This window comes from Hyposmocoma kahamanoa, unplaced genomic scaffold, assembly GCF_003589595.1.
Source record: "Hyposmocoma kahamanoa isolate Upper Pololo Valley unplaced genomic scaffold, ASM358959v1 102, whole genome shotgun sequence".
Taxonomy (NCBI): Eukaryota; Metazoa; Arthropoda; class Insecta; order Lepidoptera; family Cosmopterigidae; genus Hyposmocoma; species Hyposmocoma kahamanoa.
In genome coordinates, this window is record NW_020653337.1 from 11291443 (window position 1) to 11319023 (window position 27581).

Below are 27581 nucleotides of genomic sequence, written 5' to 3' on the forward strand. Positions count from 1 at the left end.
CATCCTATGAGAGCCTTGAATCTCTTTGTTTGAGATGCAAAACATTTGCCCACTATGCCCACTAATCATTTGCTGCATCTGACAAAATCTTATTTTAATTGAATGTGGTTAGACTTTCTGCACTGGTTTGATTAAGTACAATAAACATCTAGGTTTACCGTTTACCTTCATTATAATTAATAATAAATCGTTCGATAAATTCGACAATTATTGTAAAGTTCAAATAGTGCGTTGTCGTTGGCTCATACATAGTGACGAATTAAAGACAACAAAGTTCAATTGCACAAAGACTAATCAAATTTGTTTCAATAAATAAATACCTCCGTACTTATTTACCGACGAAATCAAATACAAATTAGGTTTCAACCCTATTCTGAACAAATCGAAAATACGTCTTGAACTTAAATGGAATTTTTGTGTAAAATGTAAGGACGCGTTACTCGTAGACTCGTAGATGTAGGTAAATGTTTCCGAACGAGTGCAATCTCGCACATACACCCACGCCCGCGTTACTGTATATAAATACAGCAACAATATTATAAATAAATAACGCGCGGCCTGGAAAGACCATGCTCTCGTCTTATAGTTAGAGCGGGCGGTTACGTACGGAGTTTTGACAAGTTTCATCCAAATAAATTGTAATTATAATGGCATGTTGTGACTCTAAAACGTTGACTTTCTGAGGGTGAAATACTTCTCCGTACCTATAGGCAGTATATACATTTTGATTCACTTAATGGCGCATTTACACCAAATCGTCAGGCGACCTCCGCTTCTACGCCGAGAGCGGCAAGCTACCCGGTATACATAATGAGCCGTCGGACGACGGTTTTTTTGCAGCCGAAATCGACCGATGTGACTGGGTGCATATCGCCTTCGGCAAGGCAAAGTAGTATGTCGAAGGTCGGCAGACGAACCGGTGTAAATGCGCCATAAATTTCGCTGAATAACACGTGCCAATACAAATTTATAATACGGTGCCAATACTATGCTGCATCCTTAGGATAAACATTAGAATATGTAAAATTATGAAACGTGTATCGCTTCAGGTATGCATGAACATACGACAATAAAAATATTTTGAATAATAAACTTAACTGTTCCACGTGTACACAGTGAAGTATTTCATATTTTGTAAAAAAATATATACATACTTACATACATTATGCAGATATGCCTTATCTACTTGCAAGGAATCGCAACTTTGTAAACCTTTTGATATATATGATAATTAAGTACTGCGGCACTGGCAACAGTTGACTCGCAGGGTGGTTTTTTAATATTAAAGTAGTGCACCACTAAAGTAGATGTACAGTCATCTAGGCAAAGCAAACTGAAAACGCTGTTAAACTATTAATTTTTGCTCTCAGCTTGTAGTACTAATATTGCACAGACAATAAGAATAACCTATTAGCTATTTAGCTATTTAGCCACATCAAAATCAAATGGTTTTGATGTGGCGAAGTTAGCTGCTTTTAAAATAAAGCGCGCCTTTTTACATTTATTCAGCAGTTTTCATGTTCAATGTGAGACAATGAGGTACGATCAGCAGTTTCGGACACTAACCATATTCAGTGTGCATAGTACACATGTGCGGTTGTTGCGGGTGCTGCTGCGGGTGCGGGCACATTTCCGGCGAAACGAAGAAAGATTCCGGAGGGTAGTACTCGCCGTAGTAACCGTCTCCTGGGCCGCCTCCCCCGCCGCCCTCAGCCACGCCCACGCCCACCATCACGGCGTCTAAGCGCGCACGCGCATCGCACGCCCGCGCCCGTGCGCCAACATCGGCGCCCGCGCACACGTCGCGCCAACCGGGCTCCAGCTGCGCTCCTCAATCTGCAACAAATTAATTACTCCTGAAATCTATGTGTAACGATTAGAAGCACGAAATAGACTCAGCTTCAAACCAAAAGCAAAGTAAATGAAGCACTAATGACTGGATGACCACAGAAATCAATTTAATCGCCAACCGCTAAAATTCTGCATCTCGGCGCATACGACCATTAAGTGGCGGTATTTCTATTAAAAAAATACGATTCAAATTGCGCGAGCACATCGTGAGCGTATTTGTTTGGAGAGGAGTTTGATTGATAGTTACATCGATTTACATACTACCAAAATTACATACTACCTAGATTCACTGAGTAATTAACGGGCGCGTATTATCTCAACGGTTCTGTAAGCAAAAGTATGAACTAGCAACCGAGTATTATACATGTTTTATCTTCCTGACTTAATTGAGTCACAGCACTAGCAATCATACTTACAGCTGACTTGAACCTTTACTCATCGTTGCTAAGCAATAGCTTAGTAATAACTAATGACAGTTTTACAAACCATTTATTGTAATACCTGGTAACACCAATTTAATGCAAGTATTTTATACCTGGAAAGACTGAAAAAATTTTTCTCTACGTGTGTACTGTGTATATGAATTCCCTCTATACACGGTTACGATTTGTAATCGTGTCTTTAACTAGCAGCGTGCCTAGAACTTCAAAATATCACCAAAAGTGTAACATTTATATAAGAACCTACCTACTGGCAATTAAGAATTCACATAAATTTGCCAGAGACAAAAAGTAAATGATACATTGCAATTTTTATTCTACTTATGCTTGAACTTGAAAAGAATTAAGGAATTCTTTTCAAGTGTGACAACCGGCGGATGCAGATGATTACGATAAGAAGCATTTTTAGGGCTTATCAATAGCAGTCACGCGCCCGCTTTTACCTCACTCGGGACATATTTCCAAGTAAACGGTACGTAGGAGCTGCATTCAATGTTGTAAGTTGTGTCAAAGCAGGTGAATTTGCAAAAAATATTTGTAACAATTTATGTCTCACTGGAAACAGGGTACTGTTTGTAAAATCACTTTTGTGTAATTAGTAATAATAATAATAATAATTTATTTATTGCTCTTTCCACCTTAACAATACAAATTACAGGGTATTTAAAGTAAAGAACATCATACAGTGAAAATTGTGAAGTGGAAGACTAAACCTAAACTAGGTTGGACCTGTACTATAGGTAATGATGATGTACTCATATGAATTCAATCAAAACATTTTATTCATACAGTGTGTTTTTCTTCTATAAACTTTCATAAAAACTTTTTCCGATATTTGCTCGATTTTTCTGTTTTCTACATTCTGAAGTTGGCTCTAGGTTAAACAATTTTATAAATTTGTTAAATATAATTAATTAATTTTGAGTAAATGCTCAGTACTAACTATATAGATAGAGGGCTCGATAAAAGCTGTATATTAGGTTGTCATTAGTAGGTCAAAATACCGATTCTTGAACAAATTGTCATTCGATAACACTCCTGTGTCAGTGTTTACATAACTTAGTAACCCAACTAGATAGGTTCGCGGAAACGATGATACGAAATGTCATCAACTGCAATTTGTGTCTGGGGTTTCCCCCCTGCTAGTTAACACCGCATTGACATAGTATATATTGCTAAAATTGTGGTTGGTAAAAATTTATTTATTTTTCTTGAAATTAAATCGCTGGGTAAGTAAGTGCAAAAAAACAAGAATTTTTGAAGATAAGTGATGGAACAAACAAGTCGTGCGCCTGGTGGCAAAAGCGACACGCTTATCTATGACAATTGCAATGTCATTCGAGAGCTTTAAATCGCAGAGATCTGAGGAGCATTGCCACTGCATTCGTCACCTTGAGACAAAAGTTAACAAGTCCCGTGCGCCTGCAATTTCATCAGCACCCTTATCCTTCAGAACCGAAATACAATAATGGTCACTTTATCACTTGACGGCAGAAATAGGTAAGGCAGTACATGCCTTTTTTCCGGGGGAAAATCCGTCATGGATACCACCGCGACACGGGGAGGCGTGGTGGTAATGTGAGACGCTTACTCACTAAAAACCCCCGGATATTCCCACACCCCGCGTGAGACGGGGCTGTGGCCACGCGGTTTACGATCCACGGCCCGTCTGCAGTTATCCGCCACCACCTCCATCGTTAATGGCATGCCGGGCATACTTGGCACACCAACCAACCCGATAAGGGTTCATTTATGGGTGGGATAATGGGTGACAAAAGCTCCCGTTTTTTACTCCCAGGGTTCACTCACAGGGCGGCAGTTGGGGGGCATAAGCCAGCCGCCTGCGCCCCAAGCGTTTGCGCCGCATAGGACTCTTCCTCTCGCTCCCATTCCGCTGTCTCCTTCCGCGACATTACATCAGTGCAGAAAGAAGCCACCGCACTCCACGCCGTCTCGCTACCGACCATAGCTCGAACCACGGTTGGCAGGGAAAGGTCGTGTCCTACTACTGCGGTCAGAGACGACCGTTGGTCCTCCCACGCCGACATGCCTGCAGTGTGTGTTGCGCCGTATCTTCGGTGCAACCACACTGATGGCATACGGCCGTCGGTTCTCGTGCCACCCTGCACAGGAATTTGCCAAAAACAGCCATGTCCTGACAGGATCTGCGCAAGGTGGAAGGAGACTCCTCCCCAGGATCGATCTGCCCATTCTCCCAGAACGGGTCGAATCGCTCCGATGGTCCAGTGGCCAGATCTCGGCTCTTCTAGCTTCTCTTGCCACTTCTGGAACACGACCCGATGGATGTTGGTCCGCCATCGATAAATGTGCTCCAGAAGTGGCTCCTCCCCTTCGGCCCTCAGCTCCGCTGTCCGCCAATAGATGGCTGACAACGCCTCCGCGTCCAGATCCCATGGTGGCCGGATCCCATCCCGCCGAATCCTAGCCGCGGTATGGGCAACTTCCGCCCAGTGCAGTGCAGTGCTCGGGCTGTAACCAGAGTGTCGTCTGCGTAACACACCACGTCAACTCCAACAAGGCATTCCCTCCGCAGCACCCAGTCGTACCCGATGTTCCACAGGAGCGGTCCGAGGACCGATCCCTGTGGCACATCCCACGACACGATCTTTCGACCCATTCCATCGCGGCTCGAGTAAACTACAGCTCTATCAGAGAGATATGATTCTACTGTCTCCCGTAGATATTCGGGCACGCGATGGAACTTGAGCGCCTCCATTATGGCCAGGGCAGCGTGTTAAAAGCATTGGCGATGTCAAGAGACACCGCCAACAACACTTCGTGTCTGCCCACTGCGTCGTCCGCCAGGTCGCGCAATGGCGTGAATGGTTTTACTCACACTACTGCAGAGATAGGTAAAGTGCCAGTACTTCCCTGGGCGAATTCTTTCGCAACGAGTTCTACTTGATACAAAAAAACAAAAGATGTGTTCTCAAACATGGATCTGAATATACATAATTATTGTAGTCTGCGGTCCCATAAATAATAAATAAATAAATAATAACGCACACACTCAACACAGCCTCGCACTAGGGAAACCCTGTGTCGCGGGTGTCATGGACACACATATAGACAACCACAAATTACACCCAAACTCACGAGAGAAATAAATGTAGGCCTTACAAATATTTCTCCCGGCCCGGGAATCGCACCTGGGACCTCTGCGTGGCAGTCCGGCATGGTAACCGTTCGACCACAGAGGCAGTTATACTTGATCAGAGAACAAATAGTAACTTGATGCCTTTACACTAAACTTTAACACAATCGAAACATGTTATGGTATCACACATAAGTAGCATTTTATACAATATACTATTCTATAGGTTGCTTCTATACTACTTATAGATTTATGCTTCGTCGTAACCATATTATGTGCGGTTTCTGTTTTCACAACTTATAAAAATTTGGTTCTAAATAACAAAAGGTACATTTGATAATAGATTTCAGCCTTGATCTGCGGGCAATTAGCTACACCCTGCACAATTTAAATCTTTAATTTCCTTATTGATGAAACTAGTGTCGTGCACTCCGAGAATATGACCTTCTATTCAATATTCATAAGCGGTTGTACCTAGAAATACACATATTGATAAAAATACTATATACATACATCGAAGTATTCGAATGAAATTAATAAAAAATCCTAATCGGCCCAAAACGCATCTTTTTTGTTATTTTTGTCACTTTCATAAAATACTTAATTTACGTGTCTAGTGTAGCCTATATAAAATAAGCGTCCATAAGTATATTGAGTGTGACGCGACGGATGTAAGAACTTTAGATCGCGGACCCTCCGAAAGGAATTCCTGTATAAGTACGTGCCTGACCAAGTGTGGAGTTCTCGGTGAGAGACGATCATTCATCGGACTCGATCATGTTCAATTGAATAAACGCAGAGGTGGCGTGGCGTTAGTTAACACTGGATCGTACTCGTTGTTATGTAAATAGGCCCGTGGAAGAGTGGCTAGCCTATTGCCCGCGCCCGTGCCGGCTTCGGCATGGTCACGGCCGGACGCACGACGCCCTCAGCCCTCACTTATTATCATTCTTTAAGTAATAACGCTTATCTTTCCCGATCTGATATGATCAACAACGAGGTCATCAATTGCTATCTTAAATCGGAATTTTACTCAAGTACTCACGTAGAAGCTATTTAGAAGGTAGACAAGTTCATTGTGCTGTACAAATCAATTTTTCTCTGTTTTAGTTAATTTTTTACACTTATAATGTTAATACATAATGTAGAGCGCAATTGTTGCATTAGATAAAACTAAATAACTACCTACCTGCTAACTTTGCCTTTGTAGAGTTGTTATTGGCTGACAATGTAATGAATGGACTTCTGACTCACCACAGGAAAACAGACGTGTTGACAATATTCGTATCCCAGTACGATTCCAAAACTGTTTCGGTACTCAAAACGGTGGTCGGCGACCACAGACTATAATTACAAAGGCAGGAAAAGTAATTGGTGACGTTTATTTTCACAATTAATTATTTACATATGGTAACCGCAATTTTACAGCGACTCTATTTATTTCGCGTTAGGTCATAGCCAATTTAGCGAATACATTTTTATGTTTTTCCTATCGCTGGGTAGGTAATTGAAACGAATCGTAATCACACCACTGACGCACAAACTAGCATCGAGCCATTGATCCAACAATTATTATGTATGTACGATAAAAACCAGATTTAGTCAAAGCACACGTACGTAAATTTCAACATTCTTGTCTATTTAAACTTTACATTTCGTAAACTTCGATATCTGTGTCATTATATAGTTGTGTTATTTTTATTATCTTATAAATTTTGACTGAATTATTGTTATTGCTGGATTATTTATCCAATGAATGATGGATTAAATGGATTAGGAAATGAAAACATTTATTCCGATCTAAGTCGCGTGTATTTTCAAACAAACCAACGTTTCGGGTCCTTTTGCAGGTCCCATTGACAAGGCTGTCTGAGATAGTAAAGTCATCAGCCAGTTATGTCTAACATTAATGCAAGCCGCCCTATTTTTCACTATAATCACAATAGTTATTTAAATGCTTTATATATCTTTAAATTTTCCATTTTATTTCAAGATTATTTCAATTTACGCTACGTATGAAGTTTTATAAATTATTAGATTTTATTTTAACAATATGATTTTTAATTAAATTGAATTTATTATTAATTTATAATGGCTATTAGAATACATTAAAATATAATATTAATTAGTACTGCAGTCTACTTGAGATTGTTCATCAGAGAAAATACCTACTGGATCCCAAACTACGGAGAAACCATCTCTTCCTTGTTGAAATTAGGATGTTTTTTAATTTCAGTGGCCTTGAAAAAAATAGTTACATTTTCTGTGTAACAATCGCGAAAACCTAAGAACTCCATATGATTAAATTATTTGCGTAACTTATCTAAACAAATTCATCCTAAACAGAGAAATATAGTCCTCAAAAGTCACCTGTGAACCGAATTTGACTGGAGACCAACTAACTAAACATTTCGTTTCGTGGAATTACCGAAAGCTAAAAAGAGTGCAAAAGGAAGATTCACTTGAACTCGTCGCGCTCGAGACGTTCTAAGAATTAATTTACATAGACAATGCGGAGACAGAAGCGTCCGGCTACAAGACTTCAAAATTCACAACTCGTCTGTACCCCTCCCTCACTATAATCATTATGACAAAATGCTCAACTCAATGCTACTCATATTTTACATAATAAGGGTATTAAATTAATATTTAATTAAAAGTAGATAGGAATATTAGGTATTTATTTTAGGTTTTGAAGCGTTATTGAATCAGCAGGTAAGTAATTTTGATGGAGTAGGGTTGGCCGAACCCACCACTCATTATTTTCTGAGCATCTTGTTTTCAGTAGGTGTACGTATTTGTCCAGAGAAGTACTGCCACCTTCCCATTTCTGCCGCCAAGCGGGTAATGGTGCTGGTGATTACAGGCACATGGGACTTGTTTACTTAGGGTAACGTACACAGATACTATGGCCATAAATCTTTGCGATTTCAAGTTCTATACTTTTCTGTCATTTGGTATAAAAAAAATATCTTACTAGCTCTGTCTACGGTCAAGCGAATTACCTACGGCGAGCATGCTTTACAAACTGGAAAATTCCCGTTAACTATATTATTGCAAATTCACATGAACATTGACCCTTAATTAAATCACCCTTATAACTTATTCATGGCCGTCTGCCAAGTATGTCAGAACATTCTTAATCACTCATTTATACACCTAATATAAGGAAATTAGTGATAGACTTCATTTAGAGACCCAAAGACAGAAATGAAAAAAAGATTTCTGTTTTAAGTTTCGAAATTATGATTTTGTATAAAAATACTTATATAAGTATTCCTCTGTGTGTGGTGTCGATGTGTTCCCCTGACTAGCTGCTAAATATCACGGATGGTTATATTAATGGTCAGTGATTACATTCGTTGACGAATTCACGGTACATAATATTCATCAAGTTGCTCGTGCACATACATACAACGATATGCTCTTTTTACCTACCTAACTTTGCACCTATGGGTTCTATAAATTGATTAAAAACTTCAATAACTTTCACTTCATAGGTATCCTGAGTCGGCAAGAATAAAGAGGTGTGAGGGACAGTCAGGGCGCAGGCTCCGTCGCGGCGCCCGCCTACAGCGCGCCGAAGCTGAGGGGGTAGGCGCCCACGCACTGAGAATCTAACCTATTAAGTTTTGTTAAATGCCTGGCAGCTTTTCAGATACATGTAGGAGCATTATTTTGATTTGTTCATTCCTCATGAAAGCAAAATCAAATTAACGTTATATTTTAAATGTACGCTTAAAACGGTTTTACTTTAACCATTATGTGATCTGTGACTTTAACAGTGCACCTAAATTCAATGCAATTTTATTTATCGCTGTAAAACAATGTTATTGTGGCAACTATAAAACAAACGTAACGTAAAATAAGTGGTCCATGAAACAAAAAAGTAAACAAATCACTTACACCTTTGTATCGTGCACATAGTGATTTATCACTAAAACTAACACGAATAAAAAAGAAATATAAATCGTCGGTGTTTTGTGCTTTTGTTTCAAATTCATTTCAAAACTTAGACTTATTTTAAACCAAAACTGAATTTTAAAACAGGATGTAAATATTTTAAAATAATTGTTAAAACCTAAAACGCGCTGCTGAAAATTTTTTTGAAATGACGCTTTCGCCTTTCTACGAAACACCAACGAAATAACAATTCATCTCTTATTTATTTAATTGAATATCGTGATGTTTTACTACCATAATTTTAATTTATTTTTTTGTGAAATTGCTCTACTACTTTGTTATAATGATTAATAATAATAACGCTCACTCTAATACAAAGATTATGGCAATATAAGCCTAAAATATCCAATACAAAAGATCTGTAACAAACACATAGAGAAATTCGTAAAGTCGGGTGACTCGATCTGTAGCTCAGTCGGTAGAACGGTGGCCCTGGTTGAGCATAAAAATGCAGGTTCGAGTCCTGTCAGATAGAAATAATTTTTCTTTGTGTACTTGGTACTTGGTATAACGGACTGGTGTCCGTAACTATACGATCTTTGTATTAATATTAATTAAATACGTATCATAAAATATGGACATCTTGAGCTAAAAATAGCCTATACTTTTGAAGTGGATGGCCTATTCGTCTGTGGCCCAATGCGGCAACCAGCCAGCACATTCTAATTACGGTGAGCAACCCCAACTGTTAGTCAGTAAACTTTAACAATGAAGTATAAAATAGTTAATTCGAAATTAACACCATGTTTTTAACTCCAAGCATTTAAAAAATACAGCTTGTATCATGAAATACTTATTTAAAATGAAGGCTTGTTGGCGAGACGCCATCGTAGTCAAGATAAACGAGCCTTTGTTTTGGGGCAAATTCGTGCAATAACCTTTCGGATTCAAGATTCATGCTCCCTTCACTGAATGTCCACACTGTCATAAAATTCAAGTACGGTATACTTATCTCTCAGTGGGATATAATATTTCCCTTAACTATTGTAACAAAATAAGTAAAGTAAACATTTACATGTAGTATTGTAAATAAACGTTACTCAAAGAACAACCTACGTGTACCTACAAAAACTCCATAATTATTTTTCCTTATAGCTGAACCGAGAATTTGATTTAATAAAATTCCTAGAAGATCGATGATAAAGACATGTGTATAAATAGAAGATCTCTATCAAGCATAGATTTCAACGAATTTATAAACGCTTATAACAAGCCCTTTCTGGTTTAAAGCAAATAGTATGACGTCGATATTATGCAGGTTTCTTTTCTAGAAACTGTTCTAATACAGATTTTAAGATTTTCATGGTTATTTACTAAATAATTATCACTAATTACAGATTTCTAGCCACGGTGTGATTTCACATCACATTCAGGTGAATGAGCATTGACTTGAGCATTAAGTAGAGTTCTAGAATACGACCCTTAAAGTACTGTAACTGGGGCGTAGCTTAGGATGCGTAGCGAGAGGTACTTTTATGAATTTAAACTAGAATAATCTTCAAAACATGGTTTATTGTATTCTTTCACATACTTACAGTTGCGGCGTTGGGTTACATTTCGATATCTCAAGATGCTCCATTCTTTTCTTCTTCATTCCTTCTTCTCTTCTTTCAAACTTCTTCTTCAAAACATTCTAATTACAAAACTATTCATTCAGCCAGAGATTCTACTCATAGAGTAGAGCCTAGACTACAGTACCTATTGAATACAGCGATTTTCTTGTAAAATTTCAAGGCAAAAGTTTGTGTTCTTTTTTCTATCGTGAAATTAATTTATAGGAATCGTGTTTTCACAACGTATAGTAATCAGTGTTTATCCTCAATTTTACTATATATTTTTTCCTAAGTTATTCATTCAACACTTTCACTGTTATGCGAAATCAACCAAAGCCATTTGAGGTTGTATATAGACGTTAAAAGCTGTCATCTACCTCTGGCTATGGAGCGTGTAACCGTTCCAAAGTATCGGGCAATAAAAAGAAATCATATCGTGGTAAGAAAGCTATAATTAATGATAATCATTCACTGTTCTAATGTTCGGTAGAGGAAAGAAGCGGCCTCGGTGGCACAACGTGAACTCTGGGAGTTGGATGAGGAGATCCCGAGTGCTTTTTTGAATTGGTTCTGGTCTGAATCTTTTGAGTAGTGCCCCGAAGTTAGTCTATTTTCCCTAGTTTGAGACTAGGTAACTGTTGTGGTTGGCTAACTGGATAAGGTTAACTTATAATTTATAAACGCAACAAACGTTATTACTATACATTTAAAATTAATTATTTTGTAGGAGTAGAGCTCCTTGTGAAAGAGTTCTGCCAGGGAAGTACAGACCTTACCTATTTCTGTTTCCAAGCAGTAACGTCCGCATTACTGTGTTCCGCTTTTGAAGGGCAACGGTGCTGGTGAAATTACAAACACATGGGACATGTCAACTTATGTCACAAGGTGACGGGCGCAGTGACAGTGCTCCTCAGATCTTTGCGATTTAAACCTCTGAGGACACTGCAACTTTTATGGACAGGCGTGTAGCTTACCATCAGGCGCACGCCTTGTTCGTCCCGTCACTTGATATTATAAAAAAAAACTCAATCAGCTTGTATTTCTAATTTACCCGTATGCCTTGAACATTTAAAAATCGACTCTTGATCAGTCATAAATTACATTTCAAGAACATTTGGCAACAAAATTAACCGACGTAGTTGCGATTACATAATGCGGGTCGTTTAGATATCAGGGACACGAATACAGTTGATTAGATTCATTAAATTCTTAACTTTATTTTCTTCCCCGTTAGGGTCAATGATATTGTAGAAAAGTAATGAATGGTCGCGCACTAAGTGCGATCTAATCGCACATTGAAGTCAGTAGGGCACGATAAAATGTTTGTTGCGACCTACCCAAGACTCTAATCATCAGTGAGGAAAATCTCCCTACTAATTTACATTTAGCAGAGATCTAACATAAAAGTAGAATTCCAAAAGGGGTCCGTGGTTTTATAAAGCTTTAATACGAACAGTTACCGTTATTATTAAATTCGACGATCGAAAATGGACGAACACGACGCGACGATAAGGTAATCAGTTCGACTTGTAGGTATACGCATCAAATGTTTTGTTCTAAAGTGTATCGTTTTTTAGAGGGGTCGTACAGTCCTCTCCGAGCATTGACCTCCGAATAGTTCGCGTGGCAGATAGAGAGAGGCACGACGAAGTTGCCCGGAGTCAAGACTCGACGACTGGACTGAATAACAATTGAGCGAATTCTCAACTCAATTGTTCGCACATTCACAAAGTAGACTTAGATACATACGTAACGGTCGCCGTGACCAATCATTCTACAATTATCGACCAAGCAATCGAACTGTCTAGGTACTAATTTTATGTTTTTAAGTGCTCTTTAGTACGTAGTAGTTACTAGACTCTACTAATAGTGTTCTCGTGAGAAAAACCTTTTTGTATGTTTCACAAATTTAAAAACAAAACTGGTATATGAGTTAAGAATTTTACGAGAACATAAAAACACACTTCACCAGGTGACAATAACTACGAGTACAGAAACATCTAACGTCTAGAGCACTTATTCGGAATCACCTAAGTAGGTAAGTATATATATTTACTGCTCAAATGGAAATTAATAAAACAATATTTATCTATAGTACCTTACCTTGTTTTTTCTTAAGTTCTACGGTCGAACATTTATTTTAAGTGAGTAGGTAGCCAAATGAAGAATAAAACAAATAGAGAATAGGTAAATAGTTTAAACGTGATAATTACTCTATAATTAGATTTGTGTTTATAGGTATGTGGGCATATTGATACCCGGATGTGGTAACGATTTCCCGCAGTGCACGTTTTTATGTTCATTACCGGAATTTACCAGGTATTTCCTCACATAATGTCCTGGTAGTACGCAGCCTATTGGCAATCTCACACATATCGTAAATAACGAGGATTGCTTTATTTTACCATCGTGATAACGTAAATGGAGCACGAACTATGCAGCATACATTATTTACAACGTGCAGCGAAGAACGCGCACACGCAATCACACGGAGTCAATGTAAAAAATGTCATTAGCATTACACCTAGTTTTTAAAGTGTCAGTATGCATTTGCCGGAGAGATTTCGACATCGATTTCCATTCGACGTTATTTACCTATTTGCATACATTTGTATATGAATGCGTATTTATAATGATGCGGATTTATAATTTATAATGGACGTTTCGATATGCTATTGTCAAGATTAGTACATATTAGCAAATAAATCGACAACGTGCCAACGTCGATCGAATCGCGTGTCTTCTCGCAGATGAAGCTGGTTGAGCGCTTATCTTCCGCAGGATACGGCGCCTCTTCCGTCGTCCGAGCCGACGCGATAGCGCCACCTACGCCCCCTCTCTCGCTTCGTCGTATTCACTACACTACTGTACTCGACAAAAACTCCACAGTTGAAGTCACATCCTTCACCTTTCAGTCGACAATCAAAAACATCGGCCTGCGGTGATCCACCACTCAGTCAACCGTGATCCGGAAAATGTAGAGAAACCTTCCTAGAGTATTCAGACAGCTGAAGCATCAGAAAAGTATTCAGCTCGCCGACGCATTCATGCTGTCACCCAATAAAAATGAACTAACTATGTCAGTGGTTTGGTCTATGGTAACAATCCATGTATGGTTTACAATAACGTGAGTGCGTGCTCACCTCATTGTGCTTGTGCCGGTCAATTAGCAGCCCTTAATAGCGTCCATTCACGCGACAGCGGTGAATGAAGGCGGACATCACATGGAATTATTAATACTCCGTTGCACTTTACAGTCGAGAAATTATCCACCATTCAGTGGTTAGCGACGGGCGTAGGCGACGATGGAAGGTTTTACTACTCTCGATAAAGTTGAAAATCCTTGTTATATTTCTGTCTTAATAATTTTAACTTACCGTTCTAATACACACATTCTTAGCGCATAATTATTTTTCATTCTTGCTTATTTTCTTGTGCCATTTCTGGCAAACTTAGAAAACCAATTCCGTCTGTTGTTAAAAGTTAGTTTCATTATGTAAATACTAAATAAAAATCCGGCACGAGATCGGATACAAAGCGTCATTCTAAATCTACTTGAACGATTATAGGTCTATTCTATTTCCGGGCGGGTGTAAAAGCACAAAGCAAGCGGCGGCGCACGCGCTGCGGTTTCTCTCTCGTGGCGCACCGCAGAGATAAAGTGCGGTGAGAGATATTACGAAACAATGAGGATGTTCAACCTGATCCGCGTACCTAGCTTCCAGCCGTTTGATTAGATACCAACTTTGACTACCTTTTTAAGGTTTAAAGGTACTTAAACGTGAGATAAAATAATATTTTATTTAAAGTAGAGAACTACAACTACTATATCCTTACTTAACTGTTTCAATATTTGAGACTGGTAGAAAAAAGTATCAAACAAACACTAATATTGTATTATATATTTGAGCATTATAATAAAATGTGAAAATTGAAAATATACATGAAACATGATAATTTGACGTTATCTAACTAAAAGACGGCACAGGTGCAACAGCAAATTTACTCCCACGTGAAAGCAACCGCGCTTACACGACCGCTTGCACTCCGCGCCCCACCGCATGCGTCTTCAGAGTGCGAGCAATGCACGAACTCAATTATTTCACTGCTGTCCCCACTCAAGTAATTAGGTTCGTGTAGATCCTTCGTGCAAGTAAACTGCGACGATTTGCCGAGAAAGTAGTTAATTATCTCATGACATTCCAGTTCTATGATTCCCGCTTACCCACTGCAGACATTTAGTTCAGGAAAATCGTAGAAAAATCGTTAATATCTATCCCAATCAGGCAATGGTGCTATAATTAGGGCATAATTACAATAACCGCTGAGGCAGGGAGGTCGACATAGCCATTAGGGACTAACGTGGCAATGACCTTCAATACACTCAGCTGCTTTCTTTCTAACAAAATAAACATTCTCGTATTTTGTTAAAAATAAATGCAAGATTACGACTTAATATCGTGATCGGGTAAGATTTTCAGCTGCAGTAGGTATGTTTATTGTAATATTGTTGTCAATACTATTTTAAGATTTGCCCGCCTTATTACCTATTAATGATGCCTATCAAACAAATTGATTTGTTGTAACATAATGTATTTTCTTGCACGAATGCAACAGTTCACGGCATGAGAAAGATGAAGCGATTATTTGCCGTGGTAACAACGTGCAGTGCCTTGTTCTCTAGTCTCGGCTCATCTAATGCATGCCGCAGCCAAGCCACGGCTTATTTAAATTTCACACATAACAATATCTAACGTGGCTCCTGTTTTATTCATCCGGTTAAAGATCATGACGTCATCGGAACCTTCAGCAATAACAGCAAAAACCCAGATGTTGAAACGTACGAGTATTTAAACATTAGAGAAAACGAATAGGTAGTGAATCATGTACCTACTAAGTATCTATAGCAACAAAAGATTTCACATTTAAAACTTTTGAGTAATTCAAATTCATTTCGGCAGTTAATGTCCATAAACCAATTGACTTAGAAGCGCAGGAGTGGTCACCGGTTTGATTTAGAGGGGCACAAGATAATTAATCACTACTCCCAAAACGAACGAACGAACGACTGTTCGATTTCCTGGTTTATGTGCCAGGAAGTATGCTAATTATATTAGGTTCTAATTTGAATTCAATAGAGTACGCAATTTTGAATACTTGGGGTTAATTATTTTATAGTCGTATGCATACAGCATACGACTATAAAATATCATACTATTAGTTGAGTATAATGCCTTGGAGCTTAGGTAACATCAAATTCACTACTATTGTGAAATACAAGAACAATTCTTTCCTTTGGTTGATAGAAAGGAACGACACGTGATATTCTCTCGTAGTGTTCCAATTTAACTGTATTAATTTGCATATTATTTCGTTACGATTCGGATGTGGTTCAGGGTAAATTTTGTATATAGGCATATATGTACATGTTATGGGTATATATTGCGTAACCTCCAACCATTATTTAGTTTAACGCTAACGTTGTTATACGCAAACCGAGCTGTTGCGAAACCGCGTTCTGCATGGCTTTGACATAATGTGTGAATTTCCCTCATTGTTCTGGGTAAGCGGAATGTTATCGAAGAACCAGCAGCAAATACTCCACATTTTGGCAGTGTCGAAACGTGTGTTTTGGCGAACGGTGTTATTCTTTTGCAGTATCGATTAGATCTGACCTCAAAAGAACTAAGTGTGTACATCGTGCATCACGTCTCGGCTGTCTGTCGGTCCTGTTCTGAATCGCGGCGACTCCTTGACATTATCGTGGGTTCGTGTTTGATCGGCTCCCCGCTGCGCAGGGCCACAAAAGACGCATGAGAGGCAGACGAAAATATTTGGCGTGTTATGTAGAGCAAGCGGCGCGGTCACAGGGCTATTGCGCCACTCTTATCTTGAATAGATAAGCCTGCCCTACAGCATTGCTAACCTATTACTAAATACGTGTTTACTTTAAAAAAGCGGGCTACTGCGGATACGAAATAAAGTTCTACCATGTTGTAAAATAACAAATATACGCGATTTAAATCCGGAAAAATAGTTTCATTTCCTATATGTAACAACCGCGAAAACCTAGGCTCTCCTCGCTATAAATAGTTTCTAAGTTGTCGGTATTCCAGTAACGTAATAAACCTAATGTATACTAAGATTACCTATTGCGTACGGCCCATATAATATAATTATTTTAAACAAAATACAATCTTTAGCTAGAGGTGACGTGGAATTCCTTCTATTATGAGAAATAAAATATGGCAGGACCGTGGTATTGGCAGCTAGTTGAAATTAGCATAAAGAGTGAGCTGTTTACTAGTCAATGCGTAGGCGCAAGTGCCACCGCTGCGACTGTCACCTGTCGCACGGTGCACGTTATTGCTATGGCTTGAACCCGGAACCTTGTGGCGTTCACGCACAGATCAGTGGGTCGAAACGTTATTCCCTATATAACACAAAAAATAACACATGCTCTGCAAAACAGCCTTGTAACAATAATATAAGCTGCTTCAGAAAAGAGGGCGTTACGATTACTTTATCATTATTACCTAAATCGTTCATGAATCATAAATAGTAAGTATAAGTAAATTAAAAATTAAAGTAAAAGTAAATTAAATTTGTTAATGGCAACGTACTACGGCTATTCTAATTTATCGGGAAAAATGTCTTTTATATGTGAAACGTCATGGACGTGCGAGGCTTTGTGTACAACGGAAGAAAAGAAATATTACTGCTTGTAAAGCAGGTTAAAGTTACAATAATTTTTACAAGACAACTACCAACACGTATATCCGTTTTAAAGCAAAGTATGAAGGATGAGAATAAAGTAGGGACTTTTAAATCGACACGGAGGCAAAAACAGATCGGTCACGATTCGGAGCGGAGACCGAGCTGCATTGTTACATCACGTGCACTTTCTAACAGCCGACGACGACGTGGTAGGATTTATATCGCCATCGGCTCTAATTAAAGTGTCCGTCTGACGGGAGTTGATAGTTTGATATCGCTCCACTGCGCCGGATGAATTACATGCTACAAGTCATGTTCCTGAAGACAACGGCAATCTGCAGCAACAACTTACTTTCATTTTCTACTTATAGGTATGTACTTCGTTCTTGTCGGTTTTTTGTTTCAAACTAAGACGATTCACAACAAATTTTCGACTTTAGATACTAGGTGTAGGTGCGAATGACTTTAAAACAAATGTACCTAAGCCATCCAGAATTCTAGTCACCCAAGTAACACAGGACTCAGCGAGTTAAAATTCTAAACGCGGACGCCCCTAACGCATTGAAGCACAATCGAGGATGACGTGGTGCTCTTGGAATGTTGATGTAGAATGCATGCATCACACAGCGCTAGATAACTGGACCGTGCGGCCATAAGCAAAGAGGGTCTGTATCCGCATCCAACGCTCATTCAAAAGAGTCGAGTTGAAATTCAATAACCGTTAGTAGAGAAGCCAGAACGGAGGAAAAGCGTGAAGGTAAGATGAAGCTCCGAAGCAATGGGAGTGTGTAGATATAGAAAGTACATTAGAAAGGATTCGAAGTTGCGCGTGACCCGTAGATGGCGAGGTGAGCGGCCTGCGCTGCGCCTGCGTCGACGGCGCGGCAGCGGCGGCGATTGCGACACCACGCGGAACTGGCGGCCTTCGCTGTCAACCTTTTAATTACCGCTTTTTCGCATACCTACTCCGGTCCCAGTTGCGTACTTTCCGATATAGAATGTTTAACAGTGTTAGTTTGTAACATCCATTACAAATCAAAAGTTCTAGAGTTAACATTACGATGCACCAAATAAATTATTATTGAAAATTGAAATACGTTAGTAATAAATTACTTAAGTAGTTACATAAAAAAATCTCAAAACACTATAAGGGTTTACAGCTGTGGTACACATACGCGCATAATAATGGCACGTATGAGCATAAAGAGTTTACACAATTGATTTCGTTAGATAGTGCGCAATATCACAGATTGGGCCTGTATCCAATCGCAGTGGCTTCTCAATTGTCGTGAGTGCACGTCTGTTCGGCGGGCCGCGGTCGGGAACTTCAATAGCCCAGTGTTTAGTACAAAGTATGTCGTCGTTTGTATAGTTTAAGCGATGAACTCAGCCGGCAGAGTCGATGTAGACGTAGCCGGTGCGAGGTCACGCCAAACCGTTGCCGTCGCAGCCAGCTGACTCTCAGCTGTTACGCTCATCAGCGTTACTAGATCGTATTTTGACAGCCACATGAACCGCCCTTTGGCGGAGGCAATTGGAGTGTCTGCTACGTATATTATTACGTTATTCATTTACAACCGCAAGGTATCTTACATCGTTTTTTTCTGAGACATTTTGTGTGTTTACTACGACACAATGTTAGATTAGGTAACAATAATAACAAATGGATAAACAATTCTTAAATGTGCAAAAATGTAGAGCGCGTTGAAAGCGAGTGCTCTCAAATCTATTTCAATGGTCACGCATTCATTCAATGAACGACTCCCTACTTCAACACTATATATACGTAGGTTGCATATCATTTCAGGAGAGCTTATTATTATTTTCAAGAATATTCTACGGAGTGTATTATTACTCATCTCAACTCAAAGAAGACATGAAATACTTTCTTTATTTACAAAAAAAACATTCAAAATTATAAAATCAAATTATAATTACTATTAACATGTAAATTGAGAGCTCTAATAATTTCCCACGTATCAGCAAAAAACTAATTTCACTTGCGTATCTTGGTCGAAATACTTCCGGTATTTGGACAAGTAGTATCGAACTGTAACAAATTATCTACATTATTACGTTAATGAGGTACGCTACACATGCTTCACATTTATGATTAGGTACATTACAGCAGCATTCTCAAGTAATAATTGACAAAGAGCACGTAGAACGACTCATAAACACATCATTCATACTGATTATTCTATTTTCCACATGAAGTCAAAGTATAGTTGTAGTTTCTGCCTGTATGTATTAAATATTATAAAAATTGAAATATGATTAAGGACGAATTCTGATGCTGATCTATATTATATAGAACCGAAATGATATGCGTAGATAGCCAACAGCTTAATTTTTTTAGTATCTGTATTATGACAAATTATGGACATAATATTGATTGACCCGGATTGAAATTAAAAGGTGATAGTTTGATAAGCACGCGACGTTGATTTTATCGTGGTGCATACATTAGATGTAATATACGAGTTGTTTGTGGCATTGTAAGCGACACAGGAAAACATGAGCAGCGCATGATGCGCTGCGGCCGGGAACAATGAGAAGGTTTTTAAAACATTGCTGTCGGTCGGCCAAAGACATTTCCATTGTCGGTACCAACATAACCATACAAGATGGCTCCAACTTTATTCGCATACGTACTTGCGAAATCAAACGCACTATATGAGTCATTGTAACTAGTAAAATTTACAGAGAGCGACAAATTTCCCAACATTTTTGTTGAAGTGAAAAGGATCGCACCAAGTCCCGCAGCCAATTTTCGTTTTGGGAATCCCACCGTGAAATTTGTAGCCGTTTGTTGTTCGGGATTTTTGGTTCACCGTGTCAATAAAATCACGAAACGTGGTACTATATTGTAACTATTATAAGTGATTAATTAGTAATCGATGCTAAAATAAAGATATCTTCTCTGCTTATCAGCTGTTTATGATACTCGATTGTTTCCAACAAAATTTTGTTGTCAAAACATTTTTCTTATCTTAAGCTCTTCGTTCTTTTAAACGTAACCCACTAATTTTCAATATAAACAAACACGTGAGGATAATTTATATTTATCAAAATATATAGAAAACGTGAGCAGCAAAAATCAGCTTGTTCATTTGTCATTGAAATGATGCTTATTATGTCACAGAGTAGAAAACAGAAATAAATCAAACGGACTTTCTCTACATCATTAAACTGAAATGTTGAATGTTTCGTGGAAAGCCAGCGCAAGCGTCACGTGAGATATTATTTTCGCGGCGAAAAGCGACTGCAAGATTAACGAAGCATTCCTAAATACATTGATATGATTATATGGTAACAAACACACTATGAATGAAATGAAAATTACAAACGATCTGTGGGTTAAATATTAAAATTTTTTTTTTCTTTTTTCGTTTAGTTCAATATATATTAAAATAGGGGAATCTTGAAAAAATCCGAAAAAGGGAAAACTGTTACATGTTTTCCGTGGCATAAACATATCAAATCAGTAAGAATAAACAAATTGTGAAACAAGAAAATAAAAACGAAACTTAGTCGTATCTTCACATGTCGGTAAACAAGCGCTGTCGTTGTTAGGAGGAAAATCCCAACTGCAACAATCAGGAGGGCAAGAAATAAATAATTGACAAATATGTCAGTAGCGAGATATTGGTGTGGGTTAATAGAAACAGCACACGTCAAGAACTCAGAGTGTATCCTTAGCCCGGTGGAAAACTGTTACAAGTTTTCCGTGGCATAAATATATCAAATCACTAAGAATAAACAAATGGTGAAACAAGAAAATAAAAACTAAACTTAATCGTATCTTCACATGTCGGTAAGCAAGCGCTGCCGTTGTTAGGAGGAAAATCCCAACCGCAACAATCAAGAGGGCGAGAGATAAATAATTGAGAAATATGTCAGTAGCGAGATGTTGGTGTGGGTTAATAGAAACAACACACGTCAAGAACTCAGAGTGTATCCTTATCCCGGTGGATTGTGATTCGAGACTACTGTCAGAACAGAGCCTGACCGGACTCCAGCTGACGTGGGAGTCTCTCGCCTACGCCGTCAACCCTTATCGATCGCCTTCCCCGGCTAGATGCACCACCACTTGTTACATCTCGAAATGTGCGTTCGTGGGCGACGACGGGCGGGGGCGGGAAGAAGGTAAACTAACCGTATTTCTCACGAGTATGACCAGTATCGCGCTCACCCGTGCCATTGGTTTAGATATGCTGTTGTTATAAAATGGGGCCTAAACTTCATTCAAGGTATAGAACTAAATAAAAGTGTCATTTAGTTTGTACTTTTTTCTAAAGAAAAGCGCACTCAAAAAAACAGGCTGTTTAAAAAATACTGTGCTAAAAGTATACGTTTCCATTAAAGAATTTGCTTAGTTGATTATGTATGCATTATATTTACATAGTGTAATCTGGTATGCTTATCGGGATATCAGCGATGATAGCGAATGGACAGTCCCGGGGCGTCACTTGCATCGTTGTGATACACACTAGTTGATGACTGCGTAACATCAATTGTTTGGTGCGAGGTCAAATGAAAAACACTGATTTTGTCTGTTAATGTACTATTCTCTTGTTTTTCTTGCCGCTACAAGGACAAAATTATTCCCCGAGCAAAAAAAAATTGCAACTTATAAACCTATTCCACCAAATTAATACCGTATTAACATTAATTATATCAAACGGAGTAGAAGAAACTGAAAAGGAAAAATAAAACGATCATGACACATTGATGGAAGACTAATCGATTAACCAATTTCGTAAGTCAATCGTGAAAACAACAATACGGATTAGAGAACAATAAAACTTTTGCTTTCATAACTCGACAGTGTTTTACTTATTTATTCAAAATACAAGTCATAAATAAAATATCGTATTATATACAAATACAAATAATGTAAAGGTAAGATTAAATATCGAGTTCTTAGTTTTCGCGATTGTTACACATAGGAAATGAAACTATTTTTCCGGATTTAAATCGCACATATTTGTTTGAAAAAACAAACCGACGTTTATTAAGATTAAAAGTAAGTAGGTTCCTTCTGGTGTAAGTCAAAGCTAATTGTAGAATGCGTGACTAGACGTAGTCGTTTAGATGACGTAGGCTTCACATCTCTTACGTAAATTTGCACCGTTGCAAATTTATCTTTTGTTATTTATGGAATGTTTGTAGAATTATGCACAATGACGAGGAAATTAAATAAATTGCTGCCAAACAAGATCGGCTCCACATTAATAACAGTTAATTATACAAAATTAGTACTACATTATAAACGCTACATAATTAATTAACTACTAGCACAATATTCTAAATCTACACGCACTTAGTAGAAATAACAGTTAAAAAGATTGTATGTACCAGGGGCGGAGCTGCAGAGCCTTGAATACCGCCGTAAAGTTGCCTGATTATCCACCCCTATGTTGTGGACATTTCCAGGATTCGCGCGAAGCGATTACACATTAATATGGCGAGCGGCTAAGTAGTAGAATTCCCTGCCTGCAGACTTATTCCCCGAACGCTATAACTTGGGCCCTTTCAAGGCGATAGTGATTACCCTGATTAGGCATTAGGCACTTTCCATCAGGTGAGAAATAAGTCAAATGCACACTAATTTTTGCATAAATAAAAATACTAATACCATGTCAAGATGAAGTAAGAAACAGACATTCAATACGGAATGCTCGTAAGACATTTCAATATGCTCATTTTGAAAACAATAAGTATAACCAATACTGGGAATGACGGATTCCAATTACGGTGAAGAATAAAACAACGACCTTAATAACAAGTTTCATGACATATCACTTCAATCGCGATGCCGTATCGCCATTAATAATGTACGCGTGAGTAGCAGTCGCCGCGACGAGGAAAATCCTCCGACATCCTGTTTATATGCAAGCATGCGTTTATATTTCTACGTAAGAGACTCTAGATTAAGACAAGCTTTGTTGACCATAAATCCTCGATAAACACGTCACAATGCTAGCTATAATGCATTGCGAAAAAAACAGTTTGTTTCTCTACTACGAAGACGACTCTAGAACGAAAATTTAGAGGTTTTCTTCAGTGCTCAAACTAAAATATGGAAGCATCTAGTTTCTTAGTAAACTTGCATTGAAATCTCTAATTCAGATGTATGTAATGTGTGAGTTAAGTGGCAAAAATTGACTTTCATTTGCTACGTTTCACTTACATAACACTACACACGGAAGTTTATGTAGAGCGATGTTAAGGAATTATCTTTGATGCTTAACACGAATCTAGGTTTACAATCTGCAGCTTCTGGTTCAAATATAATTTGTTGTGGAAGTATGCCATCTCTACAATTAATATTGATACATTGTATAGAGAGTGCGCTTCTGCGGTCAATGCTCGGGTGCGCAGGCGCCGCCCGCCCCGGGCCCCACGCACCCGCCATCGCAAAAATAATGCAGTCACAAACCACGTAACATTTCGGTATTATCTTTTATTTTAGTTAAAACATGAAAAACAACAGAATATAGAATACTAATTTTTAGTTTATTGAATGTCATATGATATTCAATTATTTTTGTGAAATTACTCCACTAGTTTTGTTATAATAAAACTATTGATACAAAGATCGAACACTTAGAAAAAAATTCCTTCGAGCAGGCTAGATTCGAACCAACAGCTTACAGAAAACCGTGCCAGACGCTATTAAAATTAAGTCACAAAACGAACTGGCGGACTTTACGAATTTTTCTGTGTTTTTTTTATTTTGTATGTGTTGTATTTGTTTTGTACCTGGTTGAAATAGATTTATCACAGATGGCGCAACGGCAAAAAAGTCGTTAAAAACAAAGATCTGCTATAAGCACATAGAAAAATTCGTAAGGTCCGCTAGTTCGTTCCGTGGCTTAGTTGGCATAGCGTCTGGCATGATTTGCTGGAAGACGTTGGTTCGAATCCATTCGGATCGAAGGTTTTTTTCTAATTTTTCGATCTTTGTATTAATAATTTGAATAGTTAAGAGCTGTTTTCGATTGATTTCACGGGTTGATGATGGCATGATTGCAACGCTAGCATTAATTGCAAATAAGTTAAGTGTACCTAATATTTATCATTGATAAACGTGTATTATAAAGCGGAAATTGTTCATAACAATTATGAATAAGTTTAGATACTGCACATAATTACAATGTGATCGACCGCTGAACACACTAAAATTATTATAATGAAACGCAGTTAGTTGTAGGTACACTTTAATTGGGTGTATATAGAGGAAGCAATGACGGATTTTCGAAATAGAGCCAATGGGGCATCTGGAATCAGGATTATGAGTCACGTTGCTTTCTACAATAAGAATGCCTGCATCTAAATTTAAATTACAAGTGATCATCGGGTCGCAAACGAGTTGTAGCGGCAGGCGGTGGCGGTGGGTCGGGCGGGCGCGGGGCGCGTTCAACGAACGTCCGCGGACAGGCACGGGCCCAAGGTCGCCGCGTTCACTCGCCCGCTGCACACCACCAACCACTACTATTATAACAGCTTTTATCCCAAATACAAAATTTTATAGAGCTATAAAGTGCTATCTCCCAAAATAGTGACCCCAGCTTTCTTGGGCGCGCCGTGTCACGCTACCGAGAAACCTTACCTTTACGACTATTGTGTGCATCTATGCAGATGAAGATTTAGTAAACAAAACAGAAGTGACGTTTTAAAACTACATAATAACAAGTTGAGTCACGTGAGTTGCAAATGTAAAGGAATAAAACACACTCGCACTTCGGGGTTTTCCCGCTGCCTTTATCGTCAAATCTAAATACTTAGATTTTCTCGACAAGGCAGTGTAGCGTAGAGGCATATGGCAAGTAATAATGGTCTATATCGTGCTGGGAACGAATAATGAAAAATAATAGAAAAAGATTAGGGGAACGTGGGGTATTGGGAGCCCGCGGGTAACGAGAGCGGTGTTAAACTGGACTTTCCCAATGCTCGTATTTGTGCAAACGGCACTCCTATGTCTTCCTTAACGTTCGACAAGGTTCAAGTCCTGTGGGCGCCCCCGTACGTACGTTCGTAACTAATAAAAATTTAAATTGCATAAATTATTACTTTTATTGTCAATTTTCCTTAGTAGGCTCCCAATCCCCCACGCTCCCCTACATACCTACAACTGACGAATGGAAATAGAAATAATTCGACAGACAAAAAAATTATAATACAAAATTAATTTGTTTGTTACAAAGTAGGACGCACGTGTAGTAGAAAAGATGCACCTAAGCAATTTCTGGCACCCGTAAAAATGTTGATTGTCATCTGGCGATAGTCGGTCTTTCGAGCCGGATGTTTGTGCAACGTGCAACTCATGCATACCTAGTGTCGAAACGCTAAAAGTGAACGCTGAGTGATGCAATCTTTTATTAGTAAAGTAAGTACCAACCGAGCAATGATGCAAAAGTATTAGAATCTCGACTTGCAATTAAGAACTCAACATGAAAAACCTCTTATGTAACGGTTACATAACAAATAAAGTTTAATGCAAATTTGCCAGTTGGTATCTATTAGATTTTGCAATAAATCACGGAGCAACATCATTAAAAACTATTTAACGAAATGGTACACGAACCGATGCCAATAAAACTCGTGTTTGTTGTATCACTCAAATAACTCACGTAACATAACTTCATGACTATTTGAAAATCTTGGAAGTATTAGAAAGAATGAAACAATGGCTGTACCACCGACGCCGTAGCTAGTTACGACTGCAAAGTAAGATAGAGTGCAAGACTTGTATTGTTTAAAAATCAAAAGGTTCCTTTTCCGTTAGCCATATTATAATTAAGTTTGTCATGACATACTGTATTGTTACTGTACTGCTACTGTAATGCGTTACCACGAGACAGTTCTATAAACAAAACCTTGTTACATATACGAGATTTAACTCACTTATATTTCATATACTTTTTTAAATTAACAAACAAAAAATATGTCTGACCTGTGGTTTAATCGCAATTTAAGACACATTGGCAGACCGCGCCCTGTCATGGTATGCTGGTGATTGCGAAATTTGTAGCACACGTGTTTGAGACAAATCACTGAGTTGCAATCAAGCTACCCTACTTTTTAACCAGCTATAATAATGAAGTTTGACATAGGACTAGGAACATTTAGTTATACCAAAAGTAGGTTAACCTCATAATACACACGTTGTCGCTAGTGTTGCGGAGTTTTGTTTTAAAGAAATCCTGTTTATAGTGCATGTAGAACTGTGGTATCCCCTCCTAATAGTAATTTTCATCTTCGTCTGCAAATGAAGCGGTGGCTTTGGAGAAATTCCTTGAGTATTCGGTTCAACGGCCGCGCTACGGCGTGAGCGCTCTGCGGCTGTTTGAATGTGAGCGGCGCACACGCACACACGGGCCTTCACCCGTGCCTCTGCAAACACGACGGAACCGTTACCCGCTATACTACTATAGTCCACCTACCAGGGCCTCGCTTGCCACCAATACTCTGTAAATGTCATCATTCAACAATCGATCTTAACTCCCTTCATATATGTTGAAACGACGAGAGACAATACTAACGATATAAGCTTCTGAAAGAGGCAGCAATGCGTAACATACTGCACCAATAGCTTAAGAAATATACCTTTATTTGTAACTAACGGAAATAAGTCTAATGCAGTTAGCGCTAAGCAACAACAGCTTACACTTTGCCATTGACAGATTAATAACAGCGAAGGCTTACCGCGGAATGCTATTACATCTAAAAGATTTCATCACTAAACCTACGACTGTCTTCTTATTTTACACGATTGCAACTAGAAACGTGACTGACTGTACGCAAATACTTTCAAAATTTCTGCAACAATTTACTTGGAAGTGCTAATTGCAGTTAGTCTATCATTAATAAATAAGACTGGTATATATTGTGGTCACCACTTACAAACGCAGTAGACAAACCCGACATCCTGAC

At 38.6% G+C, this 27581-nt stretch overlaps 1 protein-coding gene across 1 annotated transcript in view; it reads right to left on the bottom strand.

Annotated features, from left to right (window-relative positions):
* Window positions 1-27581, bottom strand: part of LOC113232394 (fibronectin type-III domain-containing protein 3a) — a 53846-nt gene that overhangs the window by 24062 nt on the left and 2203 nt on the right. Inside the window, exon 2 of the mRNA XM_026467099.1 lies at window positions 1567-1836. Within this exon, the coding sequence (XP_026322884.1) occupies window positions 1567-1732 (166 nt within the window). The 5' untranslated portion in view covers window positions 1733-1836. The remainder of the gene's footprint in view (window positions 1-1566; window positions 1837-27581) is intronic.